Consider the following 13,506-nt stretch of genomic DNA (forward strand, 5'->3'; position numbering starts at 1 on the left):
GTTGAAATTCAAGAAAGAAAGTCTTCAGTATTGTTAATTCTGTTTTTATTTGTTAAATATTCAGCTAAATTAAAAAGCAGAACTCAAAGCTCTTGCTAATAATTTTTGTCTTACATTGTAGAACTGGATTGGGAGAACAGTAACATACTCTAAAGCACCGGATGTGTCATCGTTATTCATACAGGATATTTTCTGCACTTTTGCATATGAAGGGAGAATATTTCCCAGCAGAAAGTGTCATCAGTTTCAGATTTTTCCATGAGGGTTGTTAAAAAGTAAACACTTAACGGTGAAGACATACATGCACAGTGAGAGCTGGTTGCCATGTTATAAACACCAATACATACATACACAAATAAATAAAAAGGAGGAGAGCTCACACAGAAATATTCTATCTTATTGACTAGTTTTAATTCAATAACTGTTGTAAAAAAATCCCAAACCCTTATAATTGGTCATTAAACAATATAATAAGGACAAATATAAATTCTAGATGATTTTCAAGGGCAAGACATCTCCCATGCAGTTTTCTCTTTGCATAGTGGACTGGAAATGCAGCTGGGAGGAGCTAAATTTAGTCCCTACAACACTCCTGCAGTATAAGATGGATTTTGGAGAGCTGGAGTCCAAGATTATTGATGTAGTTGCCCTGTGCCTCAACAGCAGTAGTAGCAAGAACTATGCGGATTGGGGAGGTTGATTTTAAGATCTTATACAACAGGAAGTGCCCTTCATCTGGACTCTCGTGGCTTTGATTGGAAGAGGGGCCAAGAATAGCCTCCTCCTTTATGCTGGGAGGGCTAGGACCTATACAGTCACTGAAGGATACTGCATTAGACTGAAATATTGCCAGGCATTATTACTTACTTTCTGAGGCTTATTGAGCAGTTCAAGTTATAGCATACGTGTAAACCAAACCAAACGTGTGTTGCATATTATTAATCTCTGCTGTCCTCCTCAATGCTGACGTCCCAAGGAACAACTTGGCTCTTATTATGCAGCTGTACAATAGCCATTTCTTAAAAAAAATACATTTTCTAGGTCTTACCTTTGCTAAGTATTTTCTTGATTTGCTCTCATTCTGATGGCGACATGCATGCAGGTAGCAAGTAATGGCAGACACTCCTAAGTGCAGCTGACGTTCTTTCACAAAGATATTCTCCAAGTAGTCACCCCACATTGCCCAAGCTTTCACTAACACATCATGCATCTGCACAGCTGCAGAAAAAGCTTTATTTGCTTCTTCAGACCTGCAGGATTATAGTAAGTGACTAATTTGAATATTTATTTTACCTTAATAAAAACTAAGCTGCGTAATAAGTAGTAACACAGTAATAACAAAAATGGCACTCAACTGGTTATTTTCTTAATACTGAACTGCATTTTTATTATTCAGTTCTCTAGTAATGAAGTTCGCCCTCCCCCACATTATTAGCTTTCCATGAGCTTTCTTATGCAAAGCTGAAAGTTTATTAAAATAAATGTTTCTTAATAGGAACACCACAATACTGTTAAAAGGTCTATATTTACCACCACTTGGAAAACTGAAAAAAATCTTCCTAATTTAAAAAAACAAAACAAAAACAAAACAACCAAACAGCCTGTATTTTCAAGCAAACTCTCCTAGCAAATCATGAATAGGGAATTAAATATAACAGCCTTTCTTTAGAATTCATCTGATCCTGCCACTTATCCTCTCATCCCTTGACGTCATGATCATCTATCTCCTAATGATCTACAAACAATATTTGAATTATTCTCCAACTACAAAGAGGGAAATAATGACAAGTCACTGTTTATCACGTGTACTGTATGTTCCTTGCGTTTAATTTCATTGTGGGAATTCCACACGCCTCCCCTCATTTTTCAGCAAAATTCTCTCTCATGCTTGTTTACCTACCAGCAGGAGTGGTATAAAACTGACCCAACCCTAGTTGATTTCATTTAGCTAGGCCACAGGGAAAGCATTTTGTCCAGGCATGATCTTTAGTTGGGGGTAAAGAGAAGCAAAAGCTAGTTTCCCACATTAACATTTCCCCCAAAAAGCACTTCAGTCAAAATTGAGACTTGCTCCCATGTTGCACCTGCAGAGCGATTCTGCTGTGTCTCAGAAGCAGCAGGGGAAACTGATTAGGAGCAAAATCACTTTCACTACTGTTGCAAGGCAAACAAGCAACACTTGTTTGCAATACTGGTGGAAAGAAAAGGTGGGGAAATAACACAAGAAGGGTGGAGGAAGGAGCAGCCAGAAATATTTCTCCATGATGAACAGAAAGGCAATAGAGGGGGGAAAAAATTGGGAGGATGTGAAGGGGAGACGTCGGATTGGTAATGTATTGATACCACATCTAAATTCCTTGTCAAGCACATTGAGAACTTGGAGATGAAACTCACAAACAAATGTGAGAGAGATTTTTGCAGAAAAATGAGGGGAAGTGTGTGGAATTCCCATACTGAAATGAACAAAGCCACCAAATCAGCGTGATCTGAAAGTGACTCCTTCCATCTCTTCACAGCCAGAATATATGGCTTTCCGGAGATTGAGGAGGATCACAGATCTCTGACATGTACTTTAATTTTAGGTTTCAGAGTAGCAGCCGTGTTAGTCTGTATTCGCAAAAAGAAAAGGAGTACTTGTGGCACCTTAGAGACTAACAAATTTATTAGAGCATAAGCTTTCGTGAGCTACAGCTCACTTCATCCTCTGTTTTTTCCACCAAATGCATCCGGTGAAGTGAGCTGTAGCTCACGAAAGCTTATGCTCTAATAAATGTGTTAGTCTCTAAGGTGCCACAAGTACTCCTTTTCTTTTTAATTTTAGGAGATGGGAAAAAGTGAAGGTTTTGGCAACTAAAACTGTATTGAATTCACAGAGTCATAGATTCCAAGACCTGAAGGAACCACTGTAATGTCTGAAAACTACTTGTGTAGGGTAACAGACTCCCTGTTTAGTGTAACACAGGTCATAGAACTCCCCCTAAAATTGATAACCTTAAGACCTTAAATATTTCCCATTCTGATTTTTTCCCAAATATAGAAGGTTGTGCATATGGTGCCAATTACCCCAATATAAATTAAACTCTTGAATCTGTATAATATGGTGCACACACTAAGTACATTTCAAGTACATTAATAAATAAGAGGTGAAAGACCTCACTTCAGCATCAATTTTTATCCCTCTCACATATATACTGCAACACTGAAATGAGGAATCTTTCAAAGCATTTTGAGCTTCTTTGATATAGAAGTGCTCAAAGATAAATACATTCCTGTTACTAGATAAGTACTGGAATGAACAGTGCTATAGTTAAGTATTGCTTGTGTTTCTCTATTAACAGTGAACCTTAAAAATCTCATTTTAATACATTAAAATGAATATTCAAATCAGAAGACCACCCAACTTGTAATTATCTGTAGCAATACAAAACCTAAGCGACCAACATTAGGGAAAAATCACGACGTAAACGAAAATAACCTTGCCTGTCAAATAGCTTATTAAAAAACTAATTACTCTCAACATTACATAGCCACTTATTTTCCTCCAATAGCTTTCCATGTCCTAGGTTGTGCAGTCTTGGAACAGATTACTATGAGAGCAGTCTGATAAATTTCAGAGTAACAGCCGTGTTAGTCTGTATTCTCAAAAAGAAAAGGAGTACTTGTGGCACCTTAGAGACTAACAAATTTATTTGAGCATAAGCTTTCGTGAGTTACAACTCACTGATAAATGACTCTTTATCACTACTTTCCATTTCTACCAACAGGCTTTGTCCCTAGTCTTCCCTTTCTCTCCTCTTTCCTGTATTATCTATCACTCTGACACCTCCGATGACTCTTTATACTACCTTTGTCACCTTGTTCACAGAGTGGGCGGCAAAGGGGGGATGGTACACCCACAAATGACTTAACTTCCAGTTCAGTTTATAGGCAGTAAATAATTCACTCATTTGCTGAGGCGTGCAATACAAAACTGCCACTTTCATTTTGCTAATTGTAGGAGACAAATACATTACTGAAACGTTACACTTAATTTAGTATATTTTTGCAGAAAAGGGAGAAGAGTAAATATCTTAAAATTGCATTTAAAAACTTACTATTCATCCCATAAATCTGCTTGGATTATAGACAGACATAATTAATTATTTATTTCATCTGCCATCATTAAAAATTTAAACTGCCTAGCTTTCAGATGAAGTGTAAAACTAAGGCCCATTTGTGGCCATTAAAAGTCCTCTTTCACTTCCCATCAAAGTAATTACATTCTGCCCTGTTTAAAATTCCCTGTAGTTTCCATCGGAGAAGATAGTCATCATTTCCTGCCCTGATCTGTTGTGTAGTGTTGCAGTGTACAGTTTAAAAGCTGATGAATTTCACTCAAGGAGTGGCTACATTGTGCTGATAAGTGAAGTGATTCCCCTACATAAAGCATGCAAGAATAATGCCTTTATAAATGGGTATGCAAATTCCTGCTGAATTCTACTGAAACTGCATAGGTGCCACGGGACAAAATTTGACCTATAGCTTGTAAATTAGTTTGCCTTCTGGATTAAAGGTGCCTTGTCCTTCCCAACAGTAATAAAACACTTATTAACATGGAGGGAAAAAATAGGTGGCAGTATCTGTTTAAAAGGAAGCCTTACAATTGAATGTTTTTAATCTGCTACAGGCAAGACCTTTGCAGCGCATATCAAGCTTTCAATATGATTATTTGAAAGGAGTTTGTATATGGCACAGACATACTGTGTGATTCAGACTACTTAGACAATGTGCTGTATTTCGTCACCATTGTTTCTTATTCCTTTAATAGCTATTGTTTAAGAAAAGAATGTACAGTGAACAAAAGCATACCACTTTTGCTCAGCAGACAGCTCTGATTTTATGGATTGAACCAAATTTTTTCATAAGTAAACTGTTTTCTCAAAGTAATTCTGGACCCAAAAACTTATTTAATCACATTGATGTCTCCTTTTTTGGCAGCTCCCATCTTACTAAGATATTATATTTGTCATACAAAACAAATAAATTTGTTAGTCTCTAAGGTGCCACAAGTACTCCTTTTCTTAAAACAAACTAGACAGAGAACTTCCGAGTCCTAACCTCAGATCGGCCATTGACTCACTGTGGAGCCTTGTACAAATCAGGTTTCAGAGTAGCAGCCGTGTTAGTCTGTATTCGCAAAAAGAAAAGGAGTACTTGTGGCACCTTAGAGACTAACAAATTTATTTGAGCATAAGCTTTCGTGAGCTACAGAAGTGAGCTGTAGCTCACGAAAGCTTATGCTCAAATAAATTTGTTAGTCTCTAAGGTGCCACAAGTACTCCTTTTCTTTTTGTACAAATCAGTTAACTTTACCTTTTCTCAATATGTAAAACTTTTCTAATAGAAGCAGTGCGAGGATTACTTGACCTAGTTTTTCTACAATACTTTGAAAAGGTAAAGGGACGTGTATTACTATTAAAAACCACATAGAAGCTAAGTATCAGTGTGTATATTCATTTTTATCCTGATTTTAAACTGGTTTAACATTTGAACAACTTAGCTGCTTAAACATTTTGTTGAAATATTTATGTTGCACTTCTCCCAGATGCATGCTGGTATCTCATCCAACCAACATACTTACTTGTTAATCTGAGCCAAGAACATTCCCTTCAGTGCATAGAACTCAGCCGTCATCTCCTTGGTGAAATACTTCAGATTAGTAGATTCAATAACCTCAAGGCCCTATTAAAAACAAATTTTTATGAAAAAGCCTGGTACAATGAATTCTGTATCAATAAAAGGAACAAGCTTCCTAAAAAGCTGCCAAAATAGAAATTCTCTTGACGTTTAATAAGCAACAATCTGTTCGAATTTTTAAATAAATAAAAAAATGCTTTCTAAAAATCTAAACAGATGCAGAATTTTTTTCAACTTTTCTTGGCCTTTATGCAAAATTCTTTATTGGGTCCTATCTCTTGCACTTGGTAGGCCATGAACTGCCTTTTCCACTTTTAAATTTCACTAAACCTAACACTGTATGTCGGTTTCTTTTGCTTACCATCACATTCCATTTTTCTTGCCCATTTAACTCACTCAGTTTCACTTTAATATCCTGACTTTAATATTTAATGTGTGACTATTCATCACACATACAGTAAGTCACTCAAAACTTAGTTTAAATCTTCACTTAGTCCTGTGAGTCTTCCCCCCACCCTGCACACTTGATGGCAGATCAAACCTTCGAAGTCCCCAGCAACATGTCTTGACACAGATAATACTAACATACCTGCATACACTCATTTTTGCCCATGACTCCTGCCAGCTGAAGGTAGCATTTGACTTGCTGCCGAATCTTCTGAAAACAATCCACAATAGGCACAGTAGGGATAGTATGAATACGACTCAATATATCAAGCGCTACATTGACCAGTCCTTGTTTCCGAGCTATCTTTCCATACTGGATAATTGCTGAAGCGGAAGCATGAACTCCCAGCATAGCATTATTGGAACTGGGATCATGCTGAGAACTATTTTCATAGGCAGTTACAATGGCTAGAGAGACAAAGTAAAAAGTTAATAATTATAAAACAAACATTATACAGAGAAAATACACATGAACAAAAGACTTATGAAAATGGAAATTTAAGATACTCGAACTTTTTTTTTAGCGTTGATAATGTACCTTTTAGACACAAAATTTGCAACATTTTAAAACTAAGTTCTATTTCAAATTGATCATTTAAATATCAAAATCAATTATATTCTTGAGAGCTTGAAACTAGAGAATGGATATACATTTACAAAAATAAATATTTTTAAAACAGTGGGTGGTCTGGAAAATTACATGATGAATGCATGCTGGACCAGGCAGTTTTACCCTGGTAATGATGCTGTCTCCACATGAAAATGCTGCTCCAATGGGATAAGTCATCTGACACAATAGGTAACCTGTTCCTCCAAGTCTTTACGACAGTCTTCATATCATGCAGGCTATTATTCCTCCCTAGATTAGTTGGCTGCAACCCTGCATTTATTTGTGCTGCTTCTTGAAGTTCGATGATTTGCTGTGCTGCCTAGAAGGATTAAGGAATATGAATTACAAGACATACAATCTTGGTCACTAAACAAGGAAGTCCATCTTAAGACTGCAGCAATACAGACGTATAAGGAGCTGTCCACACTGTTTTATCAGATGAAGATATCCACCAATAATTTGATTGTTAAGTCACTTCGTACTCAGCTGAGCTATTTATATTCTTATTTTGCCAAATTGGTTATCAATGAGATATCAGAGGTTTTCATAACCTCTAGTGAAGACACACAGTCAATAACCAATTTAATTATTAAGCCAAAAAATCAAGAGGTAGAATCAGCATTTTGAGATGAGAATTTCAATAAATGTAAGATCACTGACACCCTGAATCACCAGTCCAGAGACTCAGTTCATGCTAGAGGTGATGTCTTAATAAAACAGGTTTAAAGTGCTTCCCTACACTCTTGGGTTCAAAATTCCAGTTAAGATGGTTCAGATATTCATCTTTTCCAGACAGGCAAATCAAGGACTAAGCACTTCACTCTGTGCATTCCTGTCTTTCTGAGGAGACTTAACCATTAACACCATGTACGTTCTGAGTGGACATTATTGATTGTAGCTCTTTTCCTCTGTAATAGTATGTGTTTACCAATATCTTTGGGGAAAAAAATTTGGGACCAACCTAAAAGTTCAGGTAACTAATTAGCATGGCTTTCTCACATAGGGTAGAACTAACAATAGAACTTATATTTATTTTATTTTGTCTAAAACCCTTTCAACAAGTCTTGCATATAAAATTTGTGCCTGTAAATACTAATTTTTCATGAAAAGCAGAAGCAGTAAAGGTGGTGAACCTGCAATTTTTTGCATCTTCTCTAGGTTTTATTTTGCAACAGTGAGTATTTTTTTTCCCCATACATCCCTAATCCAAATGACAACAATGGCTGGCTGGCTGGCTGGCTAGTTGCCACTCTGTAATCACCAGAAAGAAAACCTTCAAAGTTTATTTAGATTTTCATATGATTCAATTATTATTACTGCTTGAAAACAAAGTAATTCTGACTGGAAGCCTTCTCAAATACAATCTGAATTTATATCAACTTTAGACAATCAGAAAATAGTAGAGAGCATCCAGTTTATGATAAAGTAGCAGGTTGGAATAAAAGTACTGATCTTAAATCAATGGAATGAAAACTTTTCATAGAACCTGTAAAAATAGTTACTGATCCTTCCTGAACTCCACAATGAAAGCATAACTGCATAAAATATGGTCTATGCTTGCTTAAAACTAAGACGACGTTTCAAAAATGTGAACATTCATAGTATTTAACCAGTTTAAAAGTGACTTTTACAGCCATCCAGCATGCTCAAATCAAGGAAAGGAACAAACAGAAGATGGCAGCAGTCTCACACCTACAAGAAAGGGCAGACATTTTGTTGAACTTCATCAATCTACAGAAAAGACCCACGCTCTTTACTGGAATTTAATCATCTATAGTACAATTAAATCAATATACTATCCTCTAAGCTACTTCTCAATAGATAACATTTGCATTCACTGTTAATCAACTCAATAAAATAACTGTTCAAAAAATCAGTCCACATTTACAAAGTCAAATCTCTTGAAACAAAATAAATTAAGGAAAGTAATATTTTCCCACAATCATCTCAGTATCAGCTCACACAATAGCTTAACTACTTCCATTCATCATGTAAATTTAATTTTCTTGCAGGTATTTAATCACACACTATCTGATATAAAAAAGTAATTACTGCAGTGCAAATTCATTGTTTGGTTTGTACTTTCATCATTCACTGCCTATTTTATCATTTCTACACTGGGGATATATATAAAAAGATTATTTAAAAATACTAACTTTAACTGATGTCACATGTGGAACCTTTTAAATATTTTACTTAGCAACATTAATCCTTTCATGCTGGAGGGTCTGGGCACATCCATTGCCAGCCCCGAAAAAAAGCTAAATAAAATTCCCAAGTCTTGTAGCAAGGAGTTAATTCAATCAAGCCATTCTCCAGATGCAACATTTCAAAGAAATTAAGTGTTCTGCTATTATTTATCAAAACTGTACTCTGACACTCATATTTTAAGATGTAGAAACCTTATGTATTCATTCACTATCCATCTAATGCAGCATAAATGATTAGGAAAATTCAGGGAAACAGGCTACTGTGTAGGACATGTCCACACAAGCATAATGATTTCAGTTATGTACTATAGATCTTTCAGATTTTGCTATTTATGGATCATATCCAGTACTAAGAATAAGGAAGAAAGACCTATCTTAACTCTTGCAAAAGCCACAGATTGTAAGGGAAACTTCATAAAGCACATCCATTAAAAATGGTCAAGAGAGGGCTTTATACATAAATGTATTGCTTGTGTAAGGGGTCAGATTCTTAGTATAAAAACTAAGTCCAATTTATGTGTAAAACAGGTACACCACAGGTAACAACCCTGCAAGCTTCCTGCCATTGTCCTGGCAACATATCGTACCCTCTTTTGGATGCACCATGTCTATGTGTCAAGGTAGCTCCCAAGCCCAATCAATTTAGGATTTTTTACTAAAATTGCCAACAAAGGTAACGGTGGGTTTTAATGACATGAGGATTTGTCCATTAAGAAATGAACAGTTGGTGCTATCTTTCCAACACTATTGCACAGGGCTGTGGTTGAAACAGTAGCCTAGATGTGAAAAGTTAAACTTTCAAAATAGTAACACGAGCCAATTTTTAATAACTAGTAGACTCTGTACAACACAAAAATAAGGGCAAAAGGTAAAATTTTCAGAAGCGCCAGGAGCCTACGTCAAATTTTACTAAGTGACTTTAAGCATTAAGGATTCTTAAAGCCAATGAGACAGAGTCCTAAGGGCCTAAGTCACTTAGGCAATTTTGAAAATTTTACCCACAGACAATTACCTACATACACTCACTTTTTAGGCAGCTTAGAATTTAAGATATTAAATGGCAAGTGAGTGAACTACAAGAAAACCCAAACCAAATCTTCACAGGTTCGCCCTAAATTAACCCCCTTCCTAAGACTATCCTTTTCAATGATAATGGCAAACCCAAAAGTTCTGACAGCATCTTCCAAGTCCCACTTCTTAAAACTTCCCAGAATCTTGGCTTCCCAGGTTATTCTGTGACCCAAAGGCATTCAAATCTTTTACACTTCAGGCTTTGGAAGTGTGCCATGTACTCAAGAGTGTGATTAAGCTAGAAAACACAATTTTGTTGCTCATGCTGGTTGGTATAGATGGGGCAGTTGAAAGACATTCAATGGCAGTTGAAAGACATTCAATTTTTAACATAAAATGAAAGAAAGATATTCTGATACTAATAGAACTCTAAGTTCTATCCTTCGCAGCTTTTTCCTTAAGAAGGTAATTATTTGGCATATGGCAAGTTCAATGTCATTATTTCTCTTTGTGGTTTTTCCATGAGAGAGTCAGGAAAAACAGATCAATAATTCAAAAAAAAAAAAAAAAGTCCCCTTCCTTGGCAGTGGTACTGATTCATTTAAAAAAAAAAAAAGTATCTGCTGAAGTTCTAAAATGTTTATATAGGCAGCTAAAATCATCTGAAAAAATGTATCAGGTTTTAATATTTTATACTGCAAGCTGTGAGGAGGGAGTCCTTCTTGGCTGTAGTGCAGGATCTATGCAAATTGTGGGAGAGTCAGTCACCACACCAGTAGCCTTCTGTCTAATTAGAAGCTTAGCTCTTCAACCTTCAAGATGTGCCATTCCTTACTGAGTTACGTATAATATCACCAGCACCTGTCATTTCTCTCTTCTCCCCCACTCAGGCTATTATGACTCATATTAGTTGTGTCATGTTGAACTTAAATTGCCCACTCTTCACGGGAGAGACTTTTTAAATTTGTGCAAAATGCCTCATAAAGACATTTCTGAGTGCTTAAAAGAAACGTACTCAAAAGGTTTTCACAACCCTTTCGGGATATGACAAGAAAAAGACAGACAGTTACCTTTTCCGCAACTGGTGTTCTTCGAGATGTGTTGCTCATGTCTAGTCCACAATAGGTATGCGTGCTCGCCACATGCACCGGTGCCAGAAATTTTTCCCCTAGCAGTACCTGTAGGGGGGGAGCGCCCCCCTTCGGCCCCCGGAGTGGCGCCTGCCTGGCACAGCACAGCTCCCCCCCACCCTCAGTTCCTTCTTGCCAGACAAATCCGACAGAGGGATGTGGAACAGAGATGAGCAACACACCTCGAAGAACACCAGTTACGGAAGGTGTTCCACAATAGGTGATTCCAAGTTCTATCTGTTGAAGGTGGGTAGAAGTTCACAAGTTCTCAGGACGGAGTACCGCCCTGCGAAACCCAGCATCATCCCTGGCCTAGGAGACGATCACATAGTGCAAGGCGAACGTGTGAACCGAAGACCACGTGGCGGCCCTACAAATGTCCTGGATGGGGACGTGGACCAAGAAGGCAGCCGATGAGGCCTGCGCCTGAGTCGAGCGTGCCCTCACAATGGGCGGTGGGGGAACACCCACCAGCTCATAACAGGAATGGATGCACGAAGTCTGCTGAGTGGAAATCGGCTGACCCTTCGCGCACTCAGCCGAGGCGACGAACAGTTGTGAAGACTTTCTGAATGGCTTGGTCCGCTCGAGGTAGAAAGCCAGAGCTCATCTCACGTCGAGCGTGTGGGGACGGTATTCCTCACTAGTTGCATGAGGCTTGGGGCAGAGGACTGGCAGTAAAATATCCTGACCCATGTGATAGGCGGAGACCACCTTCGGAAGGAACGCGGGATGTAGGCAGAGCTGGACCTTGTCCTTATGAAAAACTGTTTACGGCTGTTTGAAGGTTAGGGCCCTGATCTCCGAGACACACCTGGCCGACGTGATAGCTACCTTCCGTGAGAGGTGAAACCAGGAATACATGGCCAGTGGTTCAAATGGGACCCCCATGAGACAAGCCAGCACCAGATTTAGGTCCCACTGTGGAACCAGGGGCTTGGAATATGGGTAGACAGAGTCCAAACCCTGAAGGAACCGGCTGGTCATAGCATGGGAAAACACTGTGTGCCCTTGCACTGGGGGATGAAAGGCCGATATGGCCACCAAGTGTACCCTGACTGACGAGGGCGCCAGTCCCTGGGCCATCAGGTGGAGGAGGTAATCAAGGATAAGCTGGATTGGGGCAGCCATCGAGAAAACAGCCTGGCCTGCCGCCCACCTCAAAAAACGAGACCACTTCGCCACATAGGATTGGCGAGTGGAGGGCCATCTACTTTCGAGGAGGACGCACTGAACCTGTTCCGAGCATGTCCTTTCCTCACCACCCACGCACTGAGCAGCCATGCTGAGAGGTGAAGCATTGATAGGTTGGGATGGAGGAGGTGGCCCTGGTCCTGAGAGAGCAGGTCCGGGCGGAGCGGCAACTGCCATGGCGGAGCTACTGCCAGCCCCGAGAGGGTCCTTTACCAGTGCTGCCTGGGCCATGCCGGGGCAAAGAGAGGACCCTGGCTTTGCCTTTATTTTCTACAGGGCCCTGCTGATCAGCGGGAAGGCTAGCCAGAGCTGGAGGGGCAGTACATGTGAACAGGAAGAGCACCACATGATCCCTCACCTGTGACCGGGAGGTGCCTTTGACTAGCCAGTCATCCAGATATGGAAATTCGGACCCCCTGGTGTCTAAGGTAGGCCGTTACCACCGCCATACACTTTGTAAAGACCCTGGGGGCAGTGGACAGACCAAACAGTAGGACCGTGAATTGGTAGTGACTGTCCCACCACGAAACAGAGGAAGCGTCTGTGCCCCTCGAATATGTGGATGTGGAAGCGTGTCTCCTGTAGATCGAGGGCAGTGTACCAGTCCTTGGGATCCAGGGAGGGGATGATGGAGGCCAGAGAAACCATGCGAAACTTGGAGTTTCACCATCTAGTGGTTCAGGCCTCGCAGGTCCATGATGGGCCTGAGCCCCCCTTTGTGATAAGGAAATACCGGGAGTAATACCCCTTGCCCAGGAAGTCCTTGGGCACCGCCCCTATAGCTCCTACGTCCAGAAGCCGCCCCACCTCCTGCTCGAGCAGAAACTCGTGAGAGGGGTCCCCCCCAGAGGGACAGGGGCAGAGGACCGATTGCAGAAAGGGAGCTTTATTGGGGGTAGGTCCCTGCTGAGACCTGGTGGGGTACCCTCAAGCATCCCATCAAAAATGCCTTTTGCCTGCCTGCTTGGCCTTACAAGACCCAGGCTGGGGGGCAGGCCGGGATTACCATTGTGGGCGCTTTCTATAGTCCTGCTGCTCTTTGTGGGTGGCCTCGTACTACAGGAGGTCAGCATGGGCGGGAGCCTGCTGTGGCTTGAACTTGGGTTTTGCTGGAGGAGGGACATAGAGGCACAGGTCTGGAGGGTTGTTTGGGAGTCTTTCATGCCATGCAGCCTTGTGTCTGTTTCCTCAGCAAACAGAGCCTTCCCGTCAAAAGGGAGATCCTGCA

General features: G+C 39.9%; 1 protein-coding gene across 13 annotated transcripts in view; it reads right to left on the reverse strand.

The window, feature by feature from the left end:
• Positions 1-13,506, reverse strand: part of LOC119862161 (transformation/transcription domain associated protein) — a 159,266-nt gene that overhangs the window by 38,496 nt on the left and 107,264 nt on the right. For 9 of the 13 annotated variants that reach the window (XM_043493177.1, XM_043493178.1, XM_043493179.1 and 6 more), the window contains 4 exons: positions 6,824-7,052; positions 6,266-6,531; positions 5,621-5,721; positions 1,049-1,250 (listed from right to left, as the gene is read on the reverse strand). In XM_043493177.1, coding sequence (XP_043349112.1) covers positions 1,049-1,250; positions 5,621-5,721; positions 6,266-6,531; positions 6,824-7,052 — 798 coding nt within the window. Of the gene's footprint in view, positions 1-1,048; positions 1,251-3,845; positions 3,988-5,620; positions 5,722-6,265; positions 6,532-6,823; positions 7,053-13,506 lie in introns of those variants that run through there. The other 4 variants (XM_038418305.2, XM_038418303.2, XM_043493185.1 and 1 more) reach the window with 3 other exon arrangements.

Source organism: Dermochelys coriacea, chromosome 10 (genome assembly GCF_009764565.3).
Source record: "Dermochelys coriacea isolate rDerCor1 chromosome 10, rDerCor1.pri.v4, whole genome shotgun sequence".
Classification (NCBI taxonomy): Eukaryota; Metazoa; Chordata; order Testudines; family Dermochelyidae; genus Dermochelys; species Dermochelys coriacea.